Here is a 26,259-nt window from a genome sequence, read left to right as displayed (position 1 = left end):
TTTATCAAATGTTTGATAAATGGAGGTTTGTAACAATTTAGGTATTCTAAATTATAGCAATCATATTCCATATGGTGTTTTAGTAACTTAATTCTATGTAAAAAAATTATTAGGTACATATATGTATTACAATTTAAATTTATTACATTTTATAATATACTAATATTAATGATTAATATAGGTATCTTAAAAATTTTTTAATTTACAATTATGAATAGTTCAAAAATACCTAATATTTAGGTTCTTATCTATAATGAATTAATTAATTCACTTATAAGAGTTTATGTAATGTAGATCCTTATATGAAGGGTTTGGAATCAATTTTTTTTTTTGAAAATCAATATTTATAATTAATTAATAGTTAATACACAACAATATTAGTCCATACAAATTTATTTATAATTGAACATTATAATAACCATTTAAAAATTCAAATATGTATATGTATATAATATATTACTATTATGTATGCTTTATACTTTATGAAAGTAGAAAATCAGATAATCCCAAAGTAAAAATATTAAATATTCTTATTTTTTTATAAAATATATTTAAAGCATTGTTTGCGTTAAACTTAAAAAAATAACTAATTGTGAGAAAAAACGGATGAGTTATTCCATACCAAATCAAGTTTATGATTTTAATAATGAAATTTAATGTATTGAATATTAAGAGCCTCTAATAATAATATCATATTTCTTGTACAATAAAATATTTTCATTTTTCTATAATAGTTTGAAAAAGTGGGCCTATTTAGTTTTTGCACCAACATTTTATTTTTATTTTTTTCATACATATATTTTTTTTTAATTTAAAATAGATTTTAGGTAGATAAAAAACAAAGTCTAAAGGAATTTATTTCCACGTAACACAAAAGTAGTGTAAAAATTAAAAAATATTAAAATTGAATATTTATATGTCTGATTATTTATATTTCTTAAAATATTTTAGTTTTAACAGGACAAAAATAAATGAAAATCTTTGGTAAATCAAAGAGTAATATTTAACTTGATAATTTCTTAACTAACTTGCAAAAATCAATTATTTATACCTATATTTATTATAAATAAACTGCAGGGCTCAGATATTTATGACATTCCATGCATTTTTCTATCGAATCAAGTACACTATTTTTTACTTGGCATAATAATGCATAATACTGCATATTGTATGGTTTTTAATTCTTTCACAAATATAAATGCATATTTCTGTATAATTTTATATTTTATTATTATATAATATAATATATATTATTTCTAATGATAACAATTGATAATAAATTAATTTCGCGCCCAATTCAAATAGGCCAATCAGAAGCATGAATTTAATATCGTGGCTAGTTTTAAGTAGGGTACGTAAATACGCAGTAGTTTCTGTTCCGTTTTATACACGAGTTCGGCACTTCATCCTAATACATGTTATAAAATATTCACACATTTTTATAAATCAGCTTAAATATTTATATAATAATAAAATAATGTTAAAAAAAATATATATCATGAAATATATTTAGTAATATAGGCTGCCAGACTGTCTCCATTTCGAATCGTTTTTCGTATATAATGGTTTATTGAATTCAAATTTATCATGTCCATTACAGTGACCTACTTGCCACCTAATGTACAATGGTACTCACTTGTTCACCTTTTCTACTTTTGACTCCTAACAGTACCACTTCCCACTTGTATCCAATTTTTTTCGTAATACTTTAATTGTGAGACCAATACGCGCAATAAGTTACTGCCGAACATTTTAAGTTAAATTAATGCTATTTTATAGTGTTTAATATGACGCATGTAAGCAGACGTAAAACTAATATCACAAAAAATTAATATAAAACAACAGACATTGAAAAATGCTTAAGCATTTTGTTTTTTGTTAAACCTAATAAATATTATCTAACTTAATATCTTTAAAAATGCATTAAATTTTTATTAATTATAAGTTTATTACAATTTACTAATATACAATCCATAACTATACAAATATAATAAAATAATTGAATAATATTATATAGGTACCTACCTTGTTATTTTTTTTGAAAGATTTATGTGTAATATAGTATTTGTTTCATAATAAAAAAAAGCTTGACATTTAAAACGAAATTCCTGATAAGTATTGTTCTTACTGCAATTAAAAAAATATCCAAACTTTCGTTTGGTGACAGAAGATTTGCAGTGGCTCCGTCGAAACCAATTAAATTTGAAAAACACACAAATCTCCGGTTTACTTATTGTTTAACTTTTTTTATTCCCTTATATTTCAAGTAAACAACTGTGACGTGAATCCACATCTGTTGAGCGATCGACACATAATAAAATCATAAAAAATTCACAAACAAAACAGAAATAGTCATAATATTTTATAATGCATAACAGACAAAAAACGTTATCAAATATAAAGAAGTTGGTGCAAAATATATATTTTGTTCAAACGGAACAAAAGCTTTTTCAGGCATGCCATGTATATGATTTTCCAAAACAGAATTATTATATATAACAAACCTGGACTGATGATTCTAAGCTATTTTAATATTTTGTTACATTACTATTTTTTTTATTTTTTTTTTGTTGGTACAGCATCAACATCATGGTTATTAGCTTACAATTGATTAGGTTACATACATAGGTTTTTTACATGATTGTTAAGAGAAACAAGAAAGAGAAAAAAAATTACAAAAAATAATAAAGTTAAACTAAGTTGTACATTTCAATTTTTTTTTAAATAGTGAAGATTTTTTTGTGAGTCAACATAGGGTCCTATGGCTTCATATAGATTATCAGGTATTCCGCATTTTTCCCTGGTTTCCGTGAATATCTGGCAGTGGATTATAATGTGTTTGATCGTAAGGGGAATATTGGAAGAGAGGCATATCAGTGGTTCGGTCTTTTCCATTAGGTACCCATAAGATGTTTTATACATAGTTCCTCTATGCGACGACTGTATTATTGTATCTCTTCGTGAATAACTGATTTCATAATCAAGGCTAATATAAGAAAATAATTATTATCAACAAGGTTAAATTCACAGCCATGGTTAATGTTATCATACAATCAATACAAAATGTGTTAGTAGAATATGATATTGAACATTATGAAAAATAAATAACCTCTCTCTTATAATTTAGTTTAATGTCTGAATAATATTTTTTGTTAGGTATTATTGAAGCATATCAATTTTTGAGTCTAAAATGAACATATAGCTCCGAGTTATTATGAAAAGATTCCCGTTTGATAAAAAAAATTATTTCTCGATATTCTGTAAAAAAATAATATTAATTAAATCCGTTTTCGGGCGCGATGTACATGCAATTCCGGTACATCTTATGATAATTCTCGAACAAAGTAAATTTCCATCATTTGTCAGTAAATAAAATGTACGACTCGTACAACTAGGTAGGTGATCATAGCGAATCCGCGATATTGTAGACTCGGTTGTTAGGTTATTAATAATTTTTTTTTTGGATTTTAAAAATAACGTAATATAATATAATATGACGTAATACAAAATAAAGTATTATATTATATGCATTAATAATGATCATCTATGTAGTTGAGGAACGACTTTTTATTAATCTTATAAATAGTATTAAACTATTATAAGTATTATGTCATGCATAATATATGTGTTGATCGATGGCCGTATAATTTACATCTTCTGAACGTCAAAGTTTGTTGTTTATCATCATATTTTATTACGAAAACATAGATATGCATTTGAAACTTTGGTGTTTTGAGTTTCCGTTTAAGTTCAATGAAGGTTAGGATTGAAACTTATGCGTATCATATAAAGATTTTAATAGATTATTCATATACCCTATGCGCTATAGTACAGTTTTATCACAAAGATTTATAATGACTGTTTTGCTGTTATTTGCAATCTACGATTTTCCAAATCTACGGCCCACGAGACATTCATTAATACTGTACGCGATGTCTGGAGAGAGAGGCCGCCGGCCCCCAACCGGGCATGGCAAAAACCCACGCGTGCCCATTCAAAATTCTGCCAAAAAAACCCACGAGTTAAAACCTTACTGTACCTTTCCCTACAGTTCCCTAGGCTAATAACCTCAGTTGTCGAAGCCCTAACCATAAAAAAAAAAATTAATACTGTACCGCCATAGTTATTTCTGTCAAAAGAAGTCATATGTTTTTTTTATGTGTGAATGTTAATGATTCATGTAAATTCAATATGTTAAATCTAAAATTTTATCTGTGGTTAAATATATAGGCTTAAACAAACTGGACAGACGCTTAAACACCATATTATGCCATACCTTAAAGTTATTTGCAAAAAGCTAAACGAACGTTACCCCAGCACCCCCACATACAATTTTCATTATTTTTTTTTTGGTTGTGGGGCGAAAACTACATTCGTACAAATTTGAAAAATGGTCATACAATTTATACGAATTGCATACTAAATATTGGTAAAAAAAAAAAATAATGAAAACCGTATGTGGTGGTTAGGTTAACGTACTGGGGTAAACGTACGTAAAAGCTAAGCTGTTATAAGTTACTTGTAGATTCAAATTTAACAATATACGTACCTAACTTACAGTTATTCTATACAAATCTCTCTTATAACAATAATAGACATTGACATTGACATTTAAGAGTTCTAATAAGAACTTTAATAATAGAATCATTCAACGATTCAAGCCCTCGGAAATATAGGTTTTCACCTAATTACTGATCTTCACTAGTTCGTTTCAAACAAGGCTCTGAAAGCAGCTGTTCTCAAATTTTGATGAATAAATTATTAACTGCCATCACGCTATTTTTAAAAATGTCCATAACATTTCTAACCAGATTGTCATGCATCCATCTTCAAACTCACTTCCTGGAAACTCACCCATATGTCTTAAAACGGAAATACTGCCGTGACTTGAATAATTAATAATCTAAAAATCACTAGGTTTTCACAACACTGAATAACACTTTTAATGAGTTTCATTATTTTATTTTGCATGTATCTTACAATTTGGGTTTTGATAAATAAATTACTCATCGTACATAACTCATATAATAGATTCAATTTTTTTTTTTTAAATGAAAATATTTAAAATAAATAAAATTGGGCTCATTAAAATATTGTATCTACCTCTCATAAAATAATGATCTATTTTTTTTATTTTTTGAACGTTAATAGTTTAATATCATATGTAAACACATAATTATATGTTTTACACATAATATACCAATTATCAATATAGCAATATAATAATACTCATTATTTCAAAAATATTATTTAGTAAAATATGATACGTTTACTAAATGTTATAAAAATATAAGTTTAATTACATATTTAATTTACCACTGCAGAAATATTATTATAATGAGATCTCCACTATAAATATTGTTGTAGGTCAAATAATTTAATTAATTTTACTATCATCACAGACGATACTTGAGGTGAACGTCCAGGGTTTAATTTAATTTGTTTCAAAAGGTTATCGTTTATTCTATTGAATCAGTGAGTGTTATTCTAAATGAATATAATTATTAACTACATATGCTTGGTGAATATAATAATGCATCAAAGGATGCATAAAGGAAAATGGGTCATATTTTTAGATAAAGAAACTTTGTACGAGGAAGCTATAAATGTGCCTAATTTAAATTGTAGTATAACATTTTCATTGTGAGATGGGAAGAGTTATATAGTTTATGGTTAAATTTAAATCAAAACTTAGGAGTGATTAATACATGTAGTATATAATATTATGACGCTAACTGATCGAATATTTTTTATTCCTTTACATATTTCAATGTCAAATGTTATTGAAGTGTTTGGATTGGCGTTATTTTTATTATTCATCTATATGAATTAATCTAAGAGTTTTGAAAATTGTTTATAAAGTACATTTTCTATGTCTATTCACATTGTAATAAATCAATAAACATATAAATACATTGATCTATTTTAATTCATTTCTCGTACTTTAGCGGAATTAATGTGATAATGTATTTTTAAGGTGTTTAAAAAATATTTTACTATAATATTATGACGCGACATTAAGTTATCCATATCATATACTGAGCTGCTTCGAGATTGATCGTACACTTGCTTACATCAATATGGTTATATTGTAATCAAACAACCAGTTTTGATTCGAACGTGGTAATTTTCAGCTCGATGACATGGTGTTTGACGCATTTTAATATGAAATGGTGTAATACTGTAATGTTAGGAAACCTACACGCCTGGATTTTAATTGCAAACCTATAACGTGCATCCTATTTTGACTGAAATGTATTTCTATTCCATAAACATAATGCTATGTTATATTCAGGGGTTTAACTGTATTAATGCGAGTGATGATATTATGTGAGAGACGATAATATAATATATTATTAGGTAATATATCATGCATTGTTTTGTTAGGCCTAATGAGTTTGTCGAATGCTTTGAACCATAAGTCTTATTTTATACCAAACAATGCCCTATAATCAATCCAACACAATTGTTTAACATGTCACATTTCGTACTCTCCCAATTAGACCTTAGGGACCGGCATCTCGTTATGGATTTTGGTTTCACGCGTGGAATCATTTTTTGTGATTTTTTAACGAATGAATTGGTGTTTGGAGCAAATTTTAAGTTACATAATTTCTGTATACCTGTCGAACGCCACAATTACAATAATAAAATAAAACGCATATAAATATGTTCAAAAACGAAACCAAATTCAAAATATTGATCGTGGGCAAAGTACGTGAAATTATTCTCGTATTGTTCGAAACCGTCTCTTCATGGTTTCTCGAAAGCATCATATATTTTAAATTACCATTGCTCTGGAAGTAAAAATATATATACGATTCGTGCAATAGGTTTCACGCTTTATAATATAAATATGATACTGCAAAGAAATAAAGCTTAAAATAACGTAAAAAAAAAAAATGTAATATCATTACATTCAATGCGTGTGGTCATGGAAGTAGTGGTGGGAAAATTTTATTTTTTATTTTTCCATCTCAGCAGAATTATGCACACGTACTGCATTTACACTGTTTAACGTGCATATTATGACATAATATTATTATGTTATTACGGTGACATATTTTATATAGGTAACTTATTCGTGGCCTAGCATAAACTACCGCGTCAGAAGTATGTTTTTGACGGCGAATGAAATATTTTCAGTGCGTAAAACGGAGACTACGAAATGGCTTTTATCAGCGTACACACAATATGTGCACACAAACTATATTATAATAGATTAATACGTATATATACCTAATATACCAGTGTAAAATATTGATATAACGGAAAATGAAAATAAGCCGTCGTCCAGCACATGCGTAAAATACTTCACAGGCTGTTGGATTAAGATCAAAACGGTCGGCTTGCTTCATTTCGTCCAGTGTAGGCGGTGGTGGTTGTTCTTTCGCAAATGCCAGAGGGGGACCATATAATTTACGATCCCCTTTCTATTATTCCCATCTCGCCTGCTCGTCCCGACTCAAGTTCCCGACTGCGAGGTGTTAGTCCCGCCACGAGCTTAAAGAATCAGAAGACTTTGCATTTTTTCCCCGTCCCGTCACCGCCACTCTACTACTGCGTCAGTGTTTTTTTCCACTTCCGCCGCCACCGGCGAGTGATTTACGTCCAAGCGAACGGATGTTGTATATTATATGTGGGGATGGTTTTCTGATCGTAAGCCAGACAATATCGTCATAGAAAATTGAAGAATATTTAAGTTTTTTTTTTTTGTAAAATCTACTTATTATAAAGGACTGGCTAATAAAGAAAAATACGAGTAATCATAAACAAAATAAAAAGTAAACGATCCTTTTATTTTTTAATTTATGGCACGGTACATAAAAAATTAGAAGTTATCTTGTGTTTAACATCGGTGCATTTTAAGTTCAGTCCCAAACACGCTAAGGGTTAACACCGGTACTAAACTACTTGGGTTTGGGATTATTTTAGATATCTACAATAATAGTTGGGCTACGGTTTATTTAAAATAAGTAATACAATAAAAAAAAAAAAAAAAAAACAAAGAACAAAAATACTAAAAATTTTAAAAATATAAAATACAATCTAAAAATTCACCATTTTGTAATTTAAAATTAGCTCAACTATTGCCTAAAGATTATTGATATATTATTATAGTTTAAATATTTCACTACATTTCAGGTATAAATATCGAAAAGTAATTCTGACGAGTACCAAAATATTTAACAAAACAAATATATTATAAGACAATTTAAAATAAATACTTAAGTTCAATAAACCAATAGTTCTCAACCAATTGTAATGTTGTAATGCGTATTACCGTACAAGAAAACGAAAAAAAAACGAAAATTGTTCATTTATATTGTATCACTTGTTAAAATTATAAATATATGATTTTATCATGGCATTATAATACGGTGATAAAAACTACAGATAGGAAAAAAATAAATTGTAAAATCCCGTTTTCAATCAACATATAATAATATTATAATTATTATATTAATAGACAATTTTTCAAACATCTATTAATTTATTGTTTCAAACGTGTCTCCAATTTTATAAAATTTAAATTGAGATGTCATAAAATATTGATGTCTTTTAAATGTTTATTAAAGTGTTTATTTTTATATATAAAAATAAACAAAATAATAAATAATAATAAATACAATAAAAAGTCGTAAATTAAATATTAATCAGCATTGCATATGTGAATACTAAATACCAAATTATTCTGTATATAATTATCTTAAAGCCTCCAAACGCTAATTGAAGTCTATGGCAACAATATTATACGATCAATTTAGTTGAATATTTATCACTGCAATGAATTAAAGTTTCATGTATTGACCTAAAAAAAAGTCAGTTTATCGAAAGAAAATAAAGACTACTATTTGATCAGCTTCAATAACATTTTCTAGTCAAGTATGTGGTATACATTTATTTTTATATATCTGTTCCCAATAACTCTATTATATAAAACACATAATAATGTTTATTAAATAAACTCTGTACTTACTAATGATCTGAAGCTGCATGGTTGTGATTAATGTATTTATAAGCTATTATATATATGTGTAATAATAGTTTATCATCATCGCGTGTCATTTTATAAATGCTTCACAATTAAATAAGATTAAATAAGAAATAACGAATGTAATAGTTTAAAATAGTTGTGGAAGTAGTATAAAATCTATACATTTTTATATTATATTCATAGTTCATACCCCTCTATTTGTCTTGTGCCATATATTTTGTAAGTAAACATAAAAATAAAATAAAAAATAATTACGTTAATTACGTTAACTAATTTATATTTTAGAAATACTTTTATACGTAGGTAACATACATTACAGCGATGTGCGATCCTACTATGATTTACAGAAATTACAAATACTATAAATATTAGACATTGCCACAAAGTGCGTCCATAATATATGTATCATGTGCATTGAAATTCATTACTGGACGACTCATCAGTATAATATTAAATTATAGTATGCAGTATGCTGCTGGCCGCGCTTCCGTAGCAACAGATATTAGTTGGCCACGTAAAATATATAAATTCTACATAATATATATTATTATTATAGCCTGAATAAAAAAAGTAAATGAAAGATTTAAAACAAACTATTTCATGTATGAAGTGTATCGATCGGTAAGAGTATTTTAGATTCTGAGCGAAGTGATGAATGTATTGATTGTGTGTTTTTTTTTTTGTGTCTGTCATCACGTTTTGGGGCAGTAAAAATGCTTCGATTTTTGACTTCAGTACCTAGTTCGATCAGAAAGTGAATCTAGTTGGTACTTTGGGGGGTCAAAAGTGAAAAATTCTTAATAATTTTCTAAATATCGAGAAAAACAAACTAAAAATTAAGGGGAAAACAGGAAATTTTACGCACACTCATTTTTCGACAAAATCTATTTTGGTTTTTGATGTAATTTTAAAACAAATTACCATAGATACATGAAATTTTCACCGAATGTTTATATAAGTATATTCTATTCACCATGCAATTTTAAAAAATTTCGACGTAAGTTAAACTATTCATAGGCATTTGAAATTTTCGATCATTATTAGCTCTTAACATATTGTTACATTAGCAGTTAAAAAATAAAATAAATTTATAGTCACAATTCTTTTTTATAAGCATTCAAACTTTTCACTGAATGTTTATACAGGCATTTTCTATATGTGATAAAATTTTTAAAATATTTAGATTTGTTTTGAGCTGTTTACTGACAAAGTGCAAATTTTGACTAAATACGTAAAAATTACGGCAATGTTCAAATTATCTTAGATAGAAATTCATAGTTTTTCATTTTAATTCTTAGATTTGAAAATTTAATACAAGACTCTTAACATATTTTTACAATAGCAGTTGAAACATAAAAGAGATACATAGTCACAATTTTTTTTATAAGCATTCAAATTTTGAATTTTGACAACATATTATGTAAAAATCACGAAAATTTGTAAATTATTTTATGCTAGAAATTTATAAAAATTTTCCTTTTAAATCTTAGAATTTAAAATTTTATATAAGGCTCCTAATATATTTTTACAATAGCAAGTGAAAAATAAAAGAAATATATTAGCACAAATTTTTTTTACAAGCATTTAAAGTTTGAATTTTGACAACATGTGTAAAAATCACGAAAATCACGAAAATTCGGAAATTATTTAAAACTAGAAATTCATAAAAAATTTTCTTTTTAAATCTAAGGTTTGAAAATTTTTAATAAACTATAATATATTCTAGACAGATAAACCGTCTTCGCTCAGAATCGTTTCTCGTATACAATGATATAATATCATTGGATTCAAATTTAATTCCATCCATTACAGTAACCCACTTGTAAAGTTGTAACCTACTGTACAGCAGAGCGATATCCACGACTTTCCGCTTTTTTTAGCTTAAAAACTATAAAATGTTCAATTTTTATAATTAAGAATAGAAATTTAAAATCTTAACACGGTATAAACACAGTTATTTTTTATAGAAATTTTAAATTCAAATTTAGACAATAATAAAAAACTACATATTAAAATCAAGAATGACGATTTTAGGTTTTTTATTGTAATTTAAAAATATTGTTCTAAGGTACTCAAGATTTTTAGAGTAAATTTTAAGTAATATTTTAAACACTATAACTAACGTTTTCGAATGTAATTTTTTAACAAAATTTAATTTAGCCTAGTGTTATATTAATACCTAACAGTAAACTTGATTACTTTAATTTACAATTATATCATCTAGTATACTGACGGAACGTCTATGTCTTCGCTTTCTCGTTTTGCGAATACATGCAATGATTTTACATAATTAAATTTAAATTTAACACAACAATTACAGTGACTCTTTAGATACCTTATGCATAGCCAGAGCATTAGCCACATACACGCTTTTTTCATTTGAAATTATGTATTATTGAATTTAAATTTATTTTGACACTTTCATTACAGTTACCTTCTCAATGATGGGGTAAATTACTACACTCAATGCCTGCTGTACATCAAAGTGTAGTTTCAAATATTCTCCCAATTATTTCATTTTTTTTATTGTGTAGGCGTAATAATTATTATAGTAAATTGATGTTTTTTCCCCCAAAGAACTATTAATACTTGTCAAATAAAAATTCTAATTCAACAATTAAGACTGAATAAATAATTTACGTATATTTGTATAAATTATTTAAAAAGAAGTGATGTATACAAATTACATAATCCAACAATAATTATACTACTACAGTTAAAAGTAGAAAATACAGTTACCATATACAAGGACAATTAAAGAATACAATGAAAATAATAAACAATAATTATTTAAAATTACAAATACAAATAATTATAATAAACATTTTTTTTCTATTCAATTACCTAGCTAGGTAATAAAAAACATTGTGTTTGCGCCCAGTAATAGGGACGGTAACCGATAACCCCCAGCCACTACCACCCGCCTAGCCAGTCTTCAATTATATAGGTCAACCGCCTATATTTGTCGCCGACCTATTCACACACACACACATATCATTATTTATTTTCTCTTGTATATAATATGTAGATCTAATACTGCTTCATTTTTTTTATGTTCACTCCATCGAGTTAATCTGTTTATTTTTAATTAAATTTGTAGTGAATAATTTTAAGAGAAATTCAGATAATAAAGTTTAATAAGAATTAATATTTGAAAAAGAAAGAACGTAAAACGGTTAAATTTATTTTTGTCGAAAAAATAACTTATATCTCGAAACTTTTTAACTTACTTCACAACATTCCTTTTTTTTGTGATTGGACCGGTTGCTCTATTTATTTATTTATTTTTTGATAATAATTTATAGTATTTACTACACATAATTTGAAGATTGTTTTTAAATTTTTTTGAACAAACAAAGTGCATATTTTTAACAGTATTTTTATTTAATCAATACAAAAATGCAGAATCGAGTTTTTCTATCTCATATTAATATTAATATAATTTTTAATTTCAATATGTAGTTATAGAACAATTAAATCAATAACGAAAAATTATAAAATATGTATAAATTAAAAGTAATCATAAGATGGATGATTATTTACTTTTACTTTCTATTATTTTTTCTATTTTTTATTTTTATAAAAAAATATTATATAGCTAGATATTATTAGATTTTAAGTGGAGCGATCAGCCATTGGCTTAATATAATTATAAGTAATTTTTTGGGATTTAAATTTTTAGTAAGTAAGAATTTTTCAATTTTAAGAGGTTGTTTCTAATAGGCAATTTGTATCTGTTTGGTACTCCTTAAATAAAAAACTAAAAATTTATCGTATTTTTGGTATTTTTTTATACTTATAATCTTAATAGACAAAAAAAGTAGGTCAGCATTATGGTAGTGGATGTTTGTCAATCGTCCCTTCAGTCTTTGGACAGGATAATGTAATTTTACTGTATTCGATTTGGATGCAATGACTGCATTCAATAAAAATGATTCTGAGCGGACGAGGGAATCTTTTTTATTTAATTTTATTCGTTTCTATGGTGATAAACAAAGCGTTATAAGAACAGCTTAAGAACGATTTATATATAAGTAATTTGTATAATTTATAATTAGGAAATATCATAAAAATTAAAAAAAATTAAAAAGCTCAAAAGTTGCTTAAATATTTCGAAAATCTTACTATGTTTAGGTAAGAATAATATAGGTAAACAATCCAAATTTAAAGTTTTTACGAATATTTTTAGCCGAATTACAACAATAATAACTTCCAAAATTAAAATGGTTTTAATAGCTCAAAAATAGCTTAAATTTAGAACATTAAAACGTAAAGAATAAAATCTTGTCGTTTTTCATTTGAAGCAATATTTCTGGTAGAAAATTTCGTCCGTAATTATTTAATATTATAAAATCTTGAAATCGTACGTTCTCTCTCCTTTAACCGCTTTTATTTCGAGTAGGTACCGTTTCGAAAATCGAAAAAATACTCTCTAAAGTACCAGCTCAAGAACATTGCCTTTCAAAAAAGATGCTACACTTGATACATTTAAGCAAGTTTAGAGGGAGAAAAAGTGTTAACAGAATAAAAAAGAAAAAGAAATAAACATTATAATAAAACCAATACATTCCTAGCTCCGCTCAGAATCAAAAATATGAAAAAACTGAAATCGTTACTCAAGTATTCGACAATGTTTTCGACAAAAATTAATTGAACTTGTCTCAATGACAAGGTACACTCCAAACTTTCTATATGCCAGAGAGGTTACTTACTCACCTCCCCTTCTATGAATGGCGGACAATTTCCCCCCGGACATTTCCCCCCCCCCCATTTTAGATTCTGAGTGGAGTGATGAATGTATTGATTTTACCATGATGTGTGTTTTTATTTTATGTCTGTCATCACGTTTTGGGGCAGTAAAAGTGCTTCGATTTTGATTTTTGACTTCAGTACCTAGTTCGATCAGAAAGTGAATCTAGTTGGTACTTTGGGGGATCAAAAGTAAAAAATTCTCAATACTTTTCTAAATAATCGAGAAAAACAAACTGAAAATTAAGGGAAAAACGGGAAGTTTTACGCATACTCAGTTTTCGACAAAATCGATTTTGGTTTTTGATGTAACTTTAAAACAAATGACCATAGATACATGAAATTTTTACCGAATGTTTATAAAAGTATATTCTATCCACCATGAAATTTAAAAAAAATTTCGCCTTAAAATGAACTATTCATAGGCATTTGAAATTTTCGATAATTATTAGTTTTTTTTTAAATTAATATCGATAAAAATTTATTTGTTAGACAGAAAAGCTTGAACATTTAATACAAAGATTTTAACATATTGTTACAATAGCAATTGAAAAATAAAAGAAATCTATAGTCACAATTTTTTTTTATAAGCTTTCAAACTTTGAATTTTGACAAAATACGTAAAAATCACAAAAATTCACAAATTATTTTAAGCTAGAAATTCATAAAAAATTTTCTTTTTAAATCTAAGATTTGAAAATTTAATCCAAGATTCCTTAAATGTTTTTCAATCTTTATCTCAAATAAAAAGTCCACCGAAAATTCAAATTAAATTTTTATGAGCGTTTGAAATTTAAATTTTTACATCATTGGATTTTCACTTTTAGGGATTTCCTTATTTTGGTGTAACTCTAAAACAAATGAGCACAGATACTTGAAATTTTTACTGGATGTTTATATAGGCATTTTCTATATTTGATAAAATTTTCAAAATATTTAGATTTGTTTTGAGCTGTTAACTGAAATTTTAATTTTTCAACTTTTTTGGTTTTTTTTTCTATAAATATCGATAAAAATTTATTTGTTGGGTAGAAAATCTTGAAAATTTAATACAAGGCTTCTAACACATTGTAACAATAGCAGTTGAAAATTATTAAAAATACTTAGGCACGATTTTTTTTTTTATAAGCATTTAAAGTGCAAATTTTGACTAAATACGTAAAAATTACGGCAATGTTCAAATTATCTTAGATAGAAATTCATAAAAATTTTTCTTTTTAAATCTAAGATTTTAAAATTTTTTATAATCTATAATATATTCTAGACAGATAAACCGTCTTCGCTCAAAGTCGTTTTCGTATACAATGATATAATATCATTAGATTCAAATTTAATTCCATCCATTACAGTAACCCACTTGTAACCTACTGTACAGCAGAACGACATCCACGACTTACCCGCCTTTTTAAAAAAAAGTTTATTATTCAATAATATAATATTATTTATTATTTAATAAGAAATTATTTTATTTTCAATAAAATATTATTTTTTTTTTATAAATATAATCAATTATACTATAATTAACTTTATAAATTTATACTATAAATTACATTATTTTTTTTTCATAAATATAATAAAACAAACAATTTGTATATAAGTAAAAATGTAAAATAGGGTAAAAATTTCATTTTTTTTTTCATAAATGTAATAAAAATTGTATGACAAAACGTAAAAAAATTATATAAGTATAATAGTCTAAAAATGTCGATTTAAAAATGATATATTTTGTAAAAAACATTTAATTTCTGATTCTTTTTTTATATTTAAGCACATATTTTGTAATAGTCTTTCATATTTATTTTTTTTTGTAAAAAAAACCGTATCTGTTTTAATTTTTAATAATTTATTAATTGCCATTGAATTTGACTTTTGTAGTGCTTCAATGAACATCTAAGTATTTGGATGCAGAGTTCTTACCAAAGTTTTAAATTTATTATTGAAACCTTCACTTATATTATTTGTTCTATCCGTGTTTTTCTTTGTAGAATTATGTACATTCCATAAATAAAGAGGAAATAATATTATATTATTCAATAATAAACTTAAAAAAAAAAAAAAAATGGGGCGAAAATGTCCGCATCGAAAATATATTGGGGGGGAAATATCCTACTACGCCAAAAACAGTCAGGGGAAAATGTCCGGGGGGAAATTGTCTGGACACCCCTTCTATACTATCTTACAGTTTTTATCTATAATACACATATTTTTAGACTTAATTGACGGATGTGTTTGTAATTTTTTTTAAGAGTATCTATACGTGCTTTAGATGATATATATATATATATATTGTATATTTGTATGCAACTAATTAAATGTAAATATTATGGACGTAAGACAAAGCAGTTCTTGAAAATAAAGATTTCCATTACTTATTTCATGATTTAATAAAAAATTTAATTATGAATGATCAACTATATGGGTTGGTTGTTTGTTAACTGTTTAATCATGATCAATTTGGAAACTAATAAATAATAATCGATTATAGACTGGAATTCACATCCTAATTATTTTTATCGGTATTCAAACAACGAATAATGTTATCAAAATAATATATTCCCCACCCTTGATCAAATGATTGAGCGTATTTACGCATAATATGTTACTACAATCAATAATATAATATTATGATGTTAAAATAACATTATTTATCTTGTTTATTATTTTATCTATTATTAAACATTTGTATACAAAAAATTATTCGGGATTTTTGGGTTAAATACTATTAAGGCTATATAGGATTCAAGTCTTTGATTTTGACATTTTATGTCTTTGCTTTGGCACATAGAATTGAAATCGAAAAACGTTACAAAAAAGCGTTACGTTACGAAAACAAAATTGCAAAATATGTTATTACTCATACGTGATTCGAACTCGATATACACGCTTATTACACGAAAGTTAGGTGCGACTGTACCTACTAACCTACTATGATCATTTGAGCATAATATAGCGATTGTTGGAAAAGTCGGACGTGGACGGTACACATATATTATTATTATGTACTACATAATATGATAGGAAGGATAACAAAGACATAAAATGTGGTACTTCATTGCAGACTCGTATGCAATATGTTTAGTGATTTTTTAATTGGCTTAAGTCTTTTATGAGTTTGGATTATTTCGGGTGCAATGTCTTGCTTTTATAAAATCATAAAAACACCGAAAAATAAATTGTTGTACTTGTAGTACCTATCTACATAATACATGTAGTGATCACGTCGCCTATAGGTATCAGTAGTCAAGGATGATGTTGGAAGGTGACTCTTGAGTTAATTTAAACAACGTGGAATTCTTCTTAGTTAGATTATTTGATTATTTATTTTGACAAAACATATATATTTATTTATAACATTAAAGCTAAATTTATTTAACAAGTTAAGTATTCTGAATGACTAGAATAAATTCGGTTTGACTCGAATATTTTCTAAGTTCAGAATATTTTATTTATAAGAATTTTTCTAAGTCCAATTTAATAAATTAAAGAACAGACTGGCGTGAAGGTGCTCTGGCTAGTCTGGTCAAGTCGCGTCTGAATACAGGCCGTTTCGGGGTCCCTTATATAGTGCTACCCTCTACTCCCCATAGTCTACTCGTTCTTGTCGCTGCTCTCACGGATGTGGTATAATCACATATTCATATTTACTGACGGAAATGCCACTCGCCCACATACAAGCCAAATGTGCATCCCATGCAGCTGCAGACCTCGATAATTTATATTATTATGAATATTATTATTATGTAAAAATATATATTATGATATTACATTATAACATTGGTTCTTGGAACTTTTGTATTGATGTATAACCTCACACCTTGTGTACCCCTATCAATGACCTTTTATAGTCGTATGATCACATTATTTCGTGTTTCCCTAATGTTAATGATTTCCACGAAATGCTGTCTCTCCTTCATTTACAAAGTTCGTCGCACCCTACCCTAGCTTGGTTCGGCTGGTACCTAGTTGATCGTGAACTATACAATGCGGGACGCTAGTCCATAGCATACATAAATAGCGGTAAAGTGGATGTCGTTCTGCTGTACAGTAGGTTACAAGTGGGTTACTGTAATGGATGGAATTAAATTTGAATCCAATGATATTATATCATTGTATACGAAAAACGATTCTGAACGAAGACGGTTTATATGTCTAGAATATATTATAGATTATTAAAATTTTTCAAATTTTAGACTTAAAAAGAAATTTTTTTTATAAATTTCTAGCTTAAATAATTTGCGAATTTTCGTGATTTTTACGTAAGTTGTCAAAATTAAAATTTGAATGCTTGTAAAAAAAAATTGTGACCATATATTTATTTTTTTTTTTATTTTTCAACTGCTATTGTAAAAATATGTACATCATGGTAAAATCAATACATTCAACGCTCCGCTCAGAATCTAAAATAACATTTCAATATAACATTTAAAATAACATAATCCATGTTTCAACGGATGATAAAATGGAGCATCCAAATCATTGATTGTAAAAAACTTCATAAGTCTTTACACTTCATTTTCTATTTATTTATTTTTGTTGATTAATATTAGATTTTTTTTGTTATTGGTGTTGAGGCACCGACAGCAAGGGTCATTAGCCTATGGAAATCTGGGGGAGGGAACTGTTAGTTTGAACACATGAGTTTTTGGTAGAATTTCGAATGAGCACCCTTAGGTTTCTGCATTCCCGGGTAGGGGGTGGTGGCCTCTCTTTCCAGACAGTGTGTACTGCCGGGAATGCGATGCCGTCCATGACCGGGATTCGAACCAGCGACATTGCGCGTCACAACCGACGATTTAATCCGCCCGGCCACTATACACCACATCAAATTTATAATGCAGAATAATATTTGTCACCAAACGAAGTCAATACTACATGATTAAAAATTATAGGTTTGTTTTACTTGTGTTTTCTATAAACATTGTTAATAAAGCAACTTCATATTCAATAGGTACATGTAGGTTGATATGTAGCAAAAAAAAATATTAGATTAATTTTTTTTTAAATAAAATTAAAATGTAGGTGTTTAATGTATTTGATTTTGATAAAATTGGTTCATAGATAGTGTATTGCAGTATTAAGAAACTTTCGCTCAAAAATAAATATTAAAAATGTATTTAATTACGATTAATTCTTGTCACTACGAACTTAAATAATCAGTAGGTATTATGCAAAAGAACACACAACTACTAAAACAAGGTCAAAAACACTTTAATTAATTGGTCTTTCAAAAATGAAAACTTTATTTAGAGATATTTGTTTGTATTTTTCTTTATGAAACATGTTTAAGTGTGATTCAAGAATTAAGTTTAATTTATTTAAAATGATAAATACGTTTAAATTTATGTGTGAGTTATAATCATACATAATATTTTATTTAAATCAACATAATATTTACCATGTATAATAGGTAGGTACTCAAAAAGTAAAACTTACTTATATATAGCAGAGCGATTTCCTTGATTTATTCATATTACATATTAATAAACCATTTTTATTTATAGATACAATATATTATTGGGAATTTGTCTATTGATGAATCATTCCGTACACTATTATTGGTAAATATACTAATGTCGATTTTGAAGATCCTTAGTGTTGTATATTTTTTGAAAAATTTGCGTTTTGTTTGTTGTAACGATGTTTGTTACCAAAATGTATAATTCAAACTTTTTCTATGTTATAAGTATTGAAATAATGTTGATTGATCGAATTTTAAGAGATACACGATATTGAAATAATGAAAAATATTATATTGAGTATAAAAATATAACTGTATAATTTATCAAAGGGATGTTGTTATATAAACTCAGTAACTTTACCTAATTGAACCAATGATATATTATCGTTACATCAATAGAATATTGATGCTAGCACGGGTTCATTAACTTTATCGTTTATTTTTATGTCAATTTATAATAATATATAATTAAATAATGTAGTTATAAATTTTAAATATATTTTTTATATTTATATTTTCTATTACATATCTTATTTTATTAGTATATGCATAAATATTGAAAAAAAACCAGTAATTATCATAACTTCAACTTATATTATCACTCTACTATTATAGCTCAATATATCATCCACATAAACACATCTGCAATAACTGTAATTATCATAAATAATGGCATAAAAGCCATAGATTCCGTATTCTTGATATATATAAAAAAAAGTGGTTTTGGACATAATTTGTGAAAAAACTTATATTCAACTTAAACTAAACATATTTTTTATTCTGATACTCATATTTCCCAAAAGAGAAAGATGTATTCTTTTATTTTAATAGGAAAAATTTACAAAATATATGTTATACAATTTTGTTTGAAATTAGATGTTAATTATACTTCAGATTACTTATCTTGGAGTTGAATACAACACTAAAATTCTTTTATACATCCACATCGTTATATTTTGTTTTATATCAGTGTAAGTTATGCGGAATTTAGAAAGAAACGAAATAAATCTTCAGTCCCAATGTTAAATCCTTGGAAGGTAAGGTGCAATTTATAGTGTTTTGAAGCTTTAAAAACTAAAGTGGCATCAAGTCCGATAAAAAAAAGTATTATACGAGGTACCCATATTATTGAAAACAATAGCCTTAATGTCCTAGGGCTTAACAATTTCTCGTCTTTTGAGTGTTTGGCACTCTTTATCTGAGTAAAGCTGAGCCGGTGACGCTCATTATATTCTTAAAATCAAAAAAAAATTACTTTGGTGGTTTTTAGTGCAGAGAAATTTTTGAGTAACAATTCGTTGAAAAGACCCAGATAATTGTATAGTATATTACAATAAACTACATATATTATTAATTATTCAGAGTTTTTAAGTTCTATATTATCAAAATGATGTTTAAGTATGTTAATATAATTCAGGTTACATAATAATATGTATTATGCATTTTAGTTTAAACAAATATTACAAGTATAATTTATTATTATGTCTAAGTCCCGTGATGAAATGGTGTGTTATTGTTTTATGTTAAAAACTACTTTTATTTCTATGTAACTGTTATTAAAAATTTCGTATTAATTAATTACTGGAAATTATAACACATGGGACTAATACATTAATGGTATCAATAATTTTACCTATTGCAAATAAACATATATAAATTTAATAAATAGAGATGGCATGTAAGATAACACGAAGATGTATACAGCTTCATAGTTTTATATTGTGTTGATGTTATTTGATTCAAACAAATCAAACACTTTCTCTAAAATAGGTTAACAAGAGTTAAAATACGTAGCTGTGCAAAAAAAAAAAAAAAAACATATCAATATGAGGATTTTAATATAATATAATATTTACTAATGCAAACAAACATAATAAACTTTAAATTTGACTAATGTGTGATGGGTAATGAATAAAAATTCATTATAATAATAGTAATAATAATAATAATAATATCAATATTATTAATACACTCATGTTAAATTAATTAATTTATCGATAACACAAGATAAACCTACTACACTCCAATGTACCGAAATTGCCTACACATCACGCCGGCCAATGGTTTCAAAATGATAATAAGTAGGTAGTATTCAACCCCACAATTGTGGTACGAGTTATATAAAGAAAAATATAGTTGAAGAACAACGGTGTAATGTTTCACATAGAGTTTTCTCATTTAAACCCTGTAAATTATCTTGTTGTATGCGTAGTTCGATTATTAACAAACCACTGTCCCTAATTGTATGTATTTTAAAATGAGCACCAATATGACAAAAGTATTGCGTAGATTATACTTTTGTAAAAATAAAAAAATAAAGTGTAGTTATAAAGCAAAAAGTGTCAACTTTTATGCTTAAAAATATGATAAATAGTCTCGACGACGTGGTGGCCGAGTTTCATAAACGGGCTGTGGACTATTCCGTATTTCCGCCATGCTCCATCAAATGCGTGGTGGGAATCCGAGTACAAAATATTTCACGTGCGTTTCTTTCTTTATTCAAGAGTTGGTGTCTTGTGTGGTCATGATGTTATACACTTGTGCGTAATAACTATATAGGTAAGGTTAGGTTAGGTATATTCATCAGACATCAGTACACTATGTGGTTTATAGAGCGTAATATCTAGTCGGAAAAAATAAAAATAGGTATAACATAATAACAACACGCGGTTTTAAGTCTAAAAAAAGGTTTAAAAAAAAAAAAAACAATATATTTTATAGTACTATAAAGTAATCGTGGCATACTCGTAAAATTGTATTCAACTAAATATACCGAAAATATTAGGTTTATTCAATAATGCAATCATTTACTTGGGGGGAATATATTTTTCTTAGCTAAAAAAATTTTATACAACAGATGTTAACTTATACATTTTATATCGCTGTAAAATGTTATTGCAAAGCTGATAATAATTATAGTATTGAATGTAGATATTATATCCTAACTTAAAAATACTATCGTTTTTTTTTTTTTTAGCATTTTTGTACACATAATCGTGTGGTGATTTTTCGTTGTTATAATATCATTAATAAATACCGCCAACATAATGATAAATAATTATTACTGTTCAAGCTGATAATATAAATAATACAGTTTATTATAACACAAAACATTTAAAAACCATCGGTTTAGTTTTCACGTTTTACTGTTTTAGGCTTAACCAGTGATAATTTAAATAGTTTTTTTTTATTTTGTATACTGAAATATTTAATACCCTCAAAAAAAAAAAAAAAAATTAAACAAATCCATAAATCCATCCATAATCATATAATATTAACTAGGTATATAATATGTATTATATAACTGTAATTATATAGGTAATGTAAAACATAAACCTTTTATATTTAAAATTTATTGCATCATTATAAATTCTTACTTTAAAATTTGAATCCACAACATTCAAAAGTATTACAATAATTATAGTAAACATATCTTTATAGGTAATATTAATATTTTAAATTTTGTAAGAATGGTAATGCCTGAGCCCTGAGATAAAAAGGCTTCTGGTTTGTTTTCAGTATTATTTGGTATGTACCTGTTTTATTTGTGAAACAGCAAACCATTTTTTTTTTTTTTTTTAGCGTGCTAATGATTAATGAATTTAGCTTATGTAATGGACTTAAGGTCTTATTTGAACAATAATATCACATTTTTATACAAAAATAATTTTTTTATACTACAAATATTACATAGTGCAATATATTATATTATCTATAAAGACCACTAAATAGTCCTCAATTATGCTGTGAATAAGAAGCTTCATTAAAACAAATGTATCGAAAACAATCATATAAGATTAAAAAAAAAAGATGCATCAATAATTATAGTGATAAAACAAAATATAAAATAATAACCTTTGTATAGCATACAAAATGTATAAAAATTAAAATGATTATTAAATTATATCATAGTGTTTATATTGATATTATGTAGGTTGTTTAATTTTTTTAGTTAATATATATCACATGATCATGGCATAATTTTTTTTTTCACAGCCATTAAATTATAAATAAAATAACCTAATAATTACTATAGTTTCAAAAAAAAGTAAGTCAACAAGATATTTAAAAAAAAATCATTTATATTAATGACTGAACTTTATATTATGTATTGATAGTTTTTTGAGATTTAACTTTAAATTTAAAGTACCTATTCAATGTATTATTACCGCGGAGACAATTCAAGTAGGTACGATTAGTATCACTAGTAAAGACTACGTGGGTCCACTCATGTTTAGTTTAAGCGGTCATATATTAGGACTCAACTCGAGGTTTCCCGTAAATTGCGATAAACACCGTTTCGATAAATTGTTATCTCGATGAACTATGTTGTGATTAATTGTTATGTGGTAAATTTATTATTTACAACGAAATGACCGAATAATCAATTGATTTGATGGCCACTTTTAAGTGAATTTTTATGTTTCACTGTTATAATGAGTTTGTAATTTATAAAGTTAAAAATTATGATATTTCATTGTATTCAAAACAAATAATTTTTGACTGTCTTATTATTAAAAACAGTTGACTTGATATATTTTCATATGTGATATTTTCCTGGACATAATCAATGTCAAGTATCAAAAAACACAAACCATAATTTAAAATAATCTGCCCCGTAATAATACCATATTAACAGTTAAGAGTTTCACTGAATTTTGATTTTTTTTTTTTGTATTTTATGAAAGATGGTTATTATAATAAATGTCTCAAGACAAAAGAAATCAGACCGTTGCTAGACTAATATTCAACCGTTCACTCCTCAGATTCACAAAGCGTGTTTTGGGATTTAATTTAGGGTTAATTAAGTTTGTTGTTTGTATGTAAATTTGATTTCTTTATATTTATGTGCAAACCATTGTTTTAATGTTTATATTATTAAAATGGTTTATATGAATAACTTTCTGAAGCTATAGTCGACTGAGTATTTCCTTACCAGTATTATAAATGCTAATTTTAAAACACATTGAATAAGATTGTATTCGAAATTTATTTATTTGTTTTATGTTATTAATACAGTTTTAATATTTAAAAAGTTATTTCAATCGAAAAACATCATAAAATTACATTATTAGATATCGAGTGACATACAGATGTATCATAGTTTACCTAATTAATCTATATTTTTGTGTACATTGAACAAATCTGTATATATCTAGTTTTTTTGCTTGTGGTGTTACATTAAATAATATTATCTTGATTGTGAAATATTTATTCGAAAATAGTTAATAATATTTTCTTAATCCGTTACAGAAAATTAAAAAAATCCTGTAACTTTCTGCTAACAGTGTTATTATACGTGTAGGCTGTTTTTTTTTTTTTTTAATTAAAAATTGTACATCACAAATTTTCTGATAGGTGTACAAAGCTATTGATATAAAAACGCGTAACGTGTCTTTAAAGTGTTATTGTTACGGTAAAAATGAAATTGAACCTAAAACCATTTCGTTAGATAAATCGGGGGTATAAGCTATTACAATATTGGTTTGGAGCAAATAGGAATTATTGATTTTACGATGGTATTATTTTTCATGCCGAATACGTTCTGAGGTAGTAAATGCGTTCCAAATATTTCAAACGGCACATATTGCAAGTGATTGGGAATGAACTGCAGTAAAATGTGGTCGAAGCGTGTCAAAATTTCGGAATATCCAAAGTGCCTGAGATATTTAATACATCCTCTTTTTAGAAATAAATAATCAATCTATATTTTATATCGAAACGACTATCACTTGATGAATTTATTACGAAATGTCTACATAATATATATCAAGGAACAAATCCACTTTAAGGTAACGTAAGAGAAAAAAAATCAAAATGAATACTTATTATACTCTAGGTATGTACAATACGGGATATATCGTGAATACCCCGTCAGGTCTGCGAGGAAAGAAACGTTTTGAAAATTTAAGCAAACATATGATTCAGAGAAGAATACAATGCTTTATGTCTCTATAATAGATAGTCATTACTTATTATAAACACTGATAAATATAATATACTATATGACGTAAGGATCGTTTTTAGATTTGAAATGTCAACAGCTCGTGCAAGCTGACCTCTATTCTATGTACAAAGCACTCTCCACTAGTAAAGTGCGTCTGGGCGTGTTGCTATACAATATATTATATACGTATGGCAATTACTTAGGTACTCTTTGTATATACCTATATATACACCACAATAATAATAATAATAAATACGCTATTCGCAATTTCAAAGGATTTATACGTCCTTCCCTCAGTTTTCACTTTATATGTATGTACTCAAAGTTTTTATTCAAAATTAATTAACATTATCATATATATATTTTCTATTTATTATTTACAAATTAGGGTGATAGTTTTAAGTTAAAATATATTTTATCACCAAAAAAAATTTTTTTCTGACGTTCGATTAAATTGTCTTTATTCACAACTAAGGTTCAAATATCCTTATTGACAAGAATACACGGTATATGAATACATTGTTGTTCCAGCATATCAATAATAATTAGATTTTTGTTAGAAATTTCAATATTATTTTTTATCAAAAAAACAAAACCCTCACATGAATGATATCATGATGAACGAAACAATTTTGAGTCATTGATTTATCTAATTTACATTTGTTAATAACACCTATAAACCATACGTATTTATATGTTTTAACTTCAACATACCTATTAATTTAAAATAGAGTTAAATCAATAGATTTTGCATAAACAATATTATGAATATAGAAGATAAATAAAACAAAATCTATTTCCCTTAACTTTTTGCCAATTACAAGAGTTAAGTACCTAATACTAAGTATTTAATAACCATTCACGCTTCTTAAACACACTTTACTCTACGAAGTTTTATTATTTTCTGCTCTCTCGATTATTAATTAAACTAAAGATTTAATTTTATCTTATAAATATTTATTTTTTTTTTTTATTTCAGTGTACAGACAAGGTGAAATCGGATCAAGTTGGTACGCCGTATTAGGTGGAAGTTTAGAAGCAAGACTTACGCATACTACTCAAACTTCTTCAACTAACACTGACAAGGTTTGCTCTTAACAAAAATCA

General features: G+C 26.3%; 1 protein-coding gene across 2 annotated transcripts in view; it reads left to right on the top strand.

Moving 5' to 3' along the window:
* Epac (Exchange protein directly activated by cAMP) overlaps positions 1-26,259 on the top strand; it is a 243,540-nt gene that overhangs the window by 110,789 nt on the left and 106,492 nt on the right. For both annotated transcript variants that reach the window (XM_089225496.1, XM_089225495.1), the window contains exon 3: positions 26,132-26,238. In XM_089225496.1, the coding sequence (XP_089081622.1) occupies positions 26,132-26,238 (107 nt within the window). The remainder of the gene's footprint in view (positions 1-26,131; positions 26,239-26,259) is intronic.

Source organism: Diuraphis noxia, unplaced genomic scaffold, assembly GCF_037042655.1.
Source record: "Diuraphis noxia isolate RWA-SAM2 unplaced genomic scaffold, SU_Dnox_SAM2 contig0004, whole genome shotgun sequence".
NCBI classification, from domain to species: Eukaryota; Metazoa; Arthropoda; class Insecta; order Hemiptera; family Aphididae; genus Diuraphis; species Diuraphis noxia.
The sequence above is the reverse complement of the archived record's forward strand: the minus strand, read 5'-3'. Positions and strand labels throughout refer to the sequence as shown.